Source organism: Euprymna scolopes, chromosome 14 (genome assembly GCF_053919585.1).
Source record: "Euprymna scolopes isolate OS-2025 chromosome 14, ASM5391958v1, whole genome shotgun sequence".
Classification (NCBI taxonomy): Eukaryota; Metazoa; Mollusca; class Cephalopoda; order Sepiida; family Sepiolidae; genus Euprymna; species Euprymna scolopes.
Genome location: NC_136495.1, coordinates 24,418,780 through 24,424,779, shown reverse-complemented (window position 1 = coordinate 24,424,779; position 6,000 = coordinate 24,418,780). Strand labels below are relative to the sequence as shown.

At 37.9% G+C, this 6,000-nt stretch overlaps 1 protein-coding gene across 1 annotated transcript in view; it reads right to left on the bottom strand.

Annotated features, from left to right (window-relative positions):
- The window catches only part of LOC145293349 (uncharacterized), a 147,123-nt gene that overhangs the window by 13,143 nt on the left and 127,980 nt on the right, over nucleotides 1-6,000 (bottom strand). Inside the window, exon 2 of the mRNA XM_080139990.1 lies at nucleotides 3,230-3,372. Coding sequence (XP_079996116.1) covers nucleotides 3,230-3,372 — 143 coding nt within the window. The remainder of the gene's footprint in view (nucleotides 1-3,229; nucleotides 3,373-6,000) is intronic.

Sequence of the window (6,000 nt, the reverse complement as noted above, 5' to 3'; positions counted from 1 at the left end):
AATAGGCGGCGTTTCTACGAGTTAGTGGCGGGCAGGAGGAGGAATTTTAAATGGCCGGCATTTTTTTTAAGACTTAAAAAGGTGACTAATTTAATAAAAGAGACCAAAATATTCTGATGACAAATACGGGTTAAATCATACTTAGGTGTTATTTATACTTCCTTTCTACCACAGGAATATGTGACGCAATTTCAGAAGGTTGGAGGGAGTCAAGCAAGCGCCCCTGAAGGAGGAGCACTTTTGCCTAATAAAAATTGCCAGAGTAGCCCCGTCGGCATTTCTCGGTAGTGCCGCATCAGAGTAAACAATAAACTTATTCTACTCGAAAAACAGGATAAAACAACCTGGGAAGGTGGACCCCTAGAACTGCACAGGATATCAACCGTGTCTCAGTCAACAGGGAAAAGGCCATTTTAAAAATGGCTCATACTCTGTTAGCTTTAGAGCCGAGGTAACTCCGGATACTATTCTAGATAGAACGAAATATATATATATATATATATATATATATATATATATATATATATATATATATATATATATATATATATATATATATATAACATGAAGGTGAGGTGCACAGAAGTAAAGTGAATTATTATTTCGCCATCTAATTTGCAAATGTGTTTATGATGTATACAAACGCATTATGTCAATTACATGGCCACGCCAAACGCTAAAAAAGTGCCATTCTTTATCTAAATGCTCACATAGATAAATATTAAAAAGATTTAGTGCGTCATGGGATAGTTTTTTTTTTCCAGAAAATATTTTGTATATTATTAGTGACAAGAGAATTTTCTTTTCGTTATTTTGACTTTCGAGTATATATCAGTTAACATTTTATATGTTTTTAGATAGAGTGATATGATTCTCTGTGTCCAACTGTGTCGGATATATACTCGAGACTGAAAACAATTATAAAAATATTGTCTTGTCATAGCCTTAGTTATTAATAGGGCTATGACAACAGCATATTCTTTTCCTTATTTTGATTCTCAGGTATATATCCATTGATAGCTTATATGTTTTTATGTAGAGTTGTGTGGTCCTGAGTCAGATATATACTCGAGAGTAAAAACAATGAAAAGAATATGCTGTTGTCCTAGTTATTAGACAGGGTGAAAAAGAGAGTCTTTAACCTAACAAATTCCGCGCTGTCTTCCAAGCTCCAGCCCATGTGCCCCCCGCTTCTCTCTGCAGTGTTTTATCCATGTGTCGTACAGAATGTGCTCCGACGAAGTTACTGCACATAATACTCCGATTAATCTGACTAGCAACAAAAGATTCTAGCCCTGCACCGTAGAAGTCCCAAGTTGCCGAAAAGCGTTGTGTTCTAATAGCTTGTCTTCAGAATTCCCTTTCTGTTTCATGTTTCCTCGACTGTACCTATATGCAGAAATTTTAATGTAAAGTGAACAAAAACCTTGCTGCACAACTCCCCACTAAAGATGATCTCTATAAATCTGACATCTAATCTAAGTGACCCGTTACGTCTCCTTAGCAATATACCTTGTTTGGAGTGAAATATAACTAAAAAAAAAAATTGTAAAAACAACTGATGTTTCGAGGAATGCCAACGTTCTTCAAATTTCCAATGTTCCCCGCTGGTTTCAGTCAGCTTTAAATCACTTTGCGTTATTGATACAGCCGTTTTCCTTTTGATTATTTTGACGCTCGTTGGTTTTCTCTGGAATTTAAAGACTCTTCAAGATTCCATTATTCCCTCGTATCGTTCCTGTGGAGGTCTCTTGTGGGTTTTTTTCTTCTTGATCTTTCCATCTCCTCACCCCTCTCGAAGTTGAAGATAGGTCCTCTACCAACAGTCCGAAATAGTCTGTGCCATTTTTTAATTTGTGTCGTTTCTTCTATCGGGTTGGAACATATTTCAGTGCAGTTCTAAGAGGTCCACACTTTCAGGCTTTACTTTCTCCCTTTGAGAAGAGGTTAGCTTACTGGCAATCACTTTACTTTCTTTCAACAGCCGTTTACTATTCTCGCTAATAATGACCTTTCGCTTTCGCTAGAATATAGTGACAAAATGCCTCTTCAGAATTTTAGTACACGACGTATCCTTCCTGTCATTGATCAGCTTACCATGCCTGTAATAACAAAACATTAACAGGCTGGGCACAAAAACAAGAAAAATGAGAAAATACACAATAATGTACAGAAACCAATGTCACCAAAACTGTATCTGTTCAGATGAGCAGTTAGCCTGAGTCTCCCATAAATTAACATCATCTTCGAGCCACTATTGTGAGCATTGGCAAATATGTGATGAGCTCACCAAACCCAAGCTTTATTGTAACGTTAGTCAGCACGCTGTAGACTTGGCTGCAAAGTAGATAAAAAATAGGAAAACTTCAACTCGCTTTCTCCCGTTTTAACAATGACATTTATTTCCTCATTCTCCCGCCACGCATTACTTCGCGTTACGGCTCTGACGTCACCTACGTCTTTAACGTGCTCACGAACGTCATCCACGTCTCTAACGTGCTCTCGAACGTCATCCACGTCTATAAAGTTCTCTCGAACGTCATCTACGTCTCTAACCTGATCTCAAACGTCATCAACGTTTCTAACGAGATCGTATTCTTTAACGTGTTTTTTATCCTTTTTATAGTCTTTTTCTTTACCGGTGATGTCATTTCACATGCATTTGCATACGCGCGTCCATGCACTGTTACATAATGATGGTGCATCAAAATCAATAAACAAGAGCCAGTAAAACAACCTCTATCATAAAACTGTCCAAAATGCTTGGACAAGATTGTCTCACAAATGAGACGGAAACACCAAACAAGTATACCACGGAAATAGCTCTTAAAATGCCAATAACCTTCCCTAGTTGAAAATCGGAAGAATCGGCCAACCACTAACATGCCAAATATTTTCTCGAATAACTATCTCAGGAAGATAAGAAAGTTTCTGTAGGCTGGTTATAAAGAGGATAGCACCATTATACTCAAGAGAGGATGATTATAACGAATTGATGACGAATGCTATGCAGAAGACGAATGGTCTCAGCATCTACATCAAGTGCAACAGAGACTTGTGGTTGGCGTATCATCTCAGATATTTTATGTATGAGCGAGCTGTGGCTTTGTAGAGGTTTATAACACACCGGTAGATGTGAGAGTTTTTTAATCTCGTACAGAAGGGGGGGCTATCTTCTTTGCAGCAAGCTTAGCAGTATCTTCTCTGTATTTATTCCGGTTCGTCTTACCTGTGAATGTTAGACGAGTTGTGATGACTCGCGTGAGAATTCTTAGTGAACAAATAATGATGAATGTTTCGTGGGCGAAGAAGAAATGGCTCACAATGAAGAATGAACGGACTGTATTGACGATGTAGATTTTGAAACGATGCCTACAAATGAATGAAACGAAAACAAAAAAGAAAGATGTGACTTTGTAGCTTTGCGAATTGATGGCCGACAAAAGTGCATTGTTTGTCGAAACAAATATCGGAATGTTAGCATGAGAAGATCCGATGCCGATTTCGAAAGTTTTTTTTTTTTGTTTGTTTTCATCCAAATCAACTTTTGTTTAAAAAAAATAAAGAAAACAAAACCTTTTAAAAGAAACACCGGTTTCTTTGTCAAACTTAAACATTGGAATAAGTGAGAATTACTGCATCATGTCTGGTGTAACGGATAACGGACTGGGAGAGCGGAGTTCGAGCCGTACTGGTTATTCATAATTCTTGTGATAATTTTTTTATGGAAATCGCTCCAGACAAGGCATGAAGATACTTGACGTAAGAAGCTAACAAGAATGAAAGGTAATTATCAGAAAGATAGGAGATATTTATAGGTAGAAGCAAAACCGTTCGCAGGCAGAAAATTCCACAAGCCTGCTGTTCTTGGAAAAAAAAACGGAGTTCAATTCGTACCATTTATCCAGCATTCTCTGAATAATGTGATTGAACTCCTTTTTACAGAAATCATTCCAGACAAGGCATAAAGACATTAAATGTAAGGAGCTAACGAGAACGACTGATGGTTATCGCAAAGACAGGAGATACTCATTGGATTACATCTTGAAAACACCACAACTATAGGTAGGCAGGGAACAGTCAGCAGATATAGAGTTGCACAAGCCTACAGTTGAAAAAAAAAGTTACTGTAATAGGCAGCTGTATTAAAATGAGATATCAAAACAGCGAATTGATGGAGACCACTAGATCAGCAAGTCAAACGAGCTGGAACAAAGGAAGTAAGGAATAGATCAGGCAATTCTGCAGAATAGTATTTATAGAACGTTTTGATCCCCATCTGGCATCAATCGAAATGAATGGCTCTCGTCTTGAAGAAGCCTCATCTTTTGACAAACTTCTGGGCTTGACCTTTACTCCTGGAATACGTAGATCAAAGCTGTTGCCAAGGCTGCTGGAAAAATGATGGGATCCTTCTATCGATCTAGTAGATATCTACCTGCTGATGCAATTCTCTATCTATATAAGAGCCAGGTACGTCAAGGATAGAGTACTGTTGCCTCATTTGGGCAGGAGCTGCTAGAAAGGACTTGTCCTGCCTGATAGAGTTCAAAATAGACTTTGTAGCCTCGTAGGAGATGTCCTTTTCTTTTCTCTGCAACCTCTATCTCACAGAAGAGATATTGCGAGTTTGTCTCTGATTTATCGTTATTTTCATGACAAGTGCTCGACTGAGCTTTAATCTATGGTCCCCCCCTCGCCAAACTTTCACAAGAAACACCCGTCTCGGTGAAAACACTATCAATAATTCCCCCACTCTTTATCTATGCCTAAACCTAAACGTAGATTCCATGAAAAAAGCTTCTTTCTTAGAATAGCACGTCTGTGAAACTGTTTTCCGTTCTCCTGCTTTCCAGCTGATTACAATCTGATCGTCTTCAAGTCCAACGTAAACAAGTTCTTGATGAGCCGTTCCACTTAAGTTGACAAATTTGCCGAATTTCTATGACTAACAATTACAATATTGTTCAATTTACTACTGTACACTCTTAACCCTTATCCTCGAGTGGCCTCTTGGCCTTGATAAGTGGTGATGCCTATGTAAAAAAAGACCGAGACTAGCAATATCACGTCTATCAAAGAGAGATTGTAGAGAAGAAAAAAACGTGAGGGCAATCAAATTAAATATACGTTTATACACTTTATTAACAACTCACAAATGGGAGGGAAATTCACAAGAATTTTCTCCGCCCTCTGCGTTTCAGACACATGATCATTGCGTTTGACCACAACCAGTCCGTATTTACTTGCCTACCCACGAGGGCAGAGTTAGACATAATGTAATTTTTCAATGTGCAGAAGTCCAACTCCCTCATAAAGAAATCACTATATTTGAATTATCTTTTAAAGTGTAGAATCAGAGCAGATACTACACTTTATTCCAAGCGAAGTGGGAAAAGGTTGTATTTGAGTCCATATTTACTTGTTTCCCTCCACCACGGGGAGAAAATTAGACATTATGTCGGTTTTTAATACGAGAAAAGGGCAGTTCTGAAAAAAAGGGCACTCTTGATTCGATCAAAAATAAATATTGTCCCGGTTTAAAAGGATTTTTTTCACTGACTGAGTCCAGAGAATATTAAGCAGCGTGTTAGAACAGATGCAATACTTTGATCATATCTAAAAGATTAATGATTATTGAAGTCGTTCCAATCTTAGAGAGAATCATGTCGTCATGAAACTACAGGAATATCTTACAAGCTTCTTCTGTGTAGCTAAAACTAAACGGAATTTCCATGACCAAGGTTTCTTTCCAAGAACTATCCGTGTGTGAAACAGAGCTCATCACTGCTGCTTTCCAGACGACTACAACATGGTCATTTTCAAGTCTAATATTAACAAGTTCTTTTTTTAGCAGTCCTCTTAAATATTCAGATTCTGCCTAGATTCAACCATTCCATTATTACTAACCCTTATGTTGTTTCACTCGTTTCCAGACAAACTCATTATCCCTTATCCTTAAGTGGCCTTTGAACCTTAATAACGCTTGCCACCATAGTA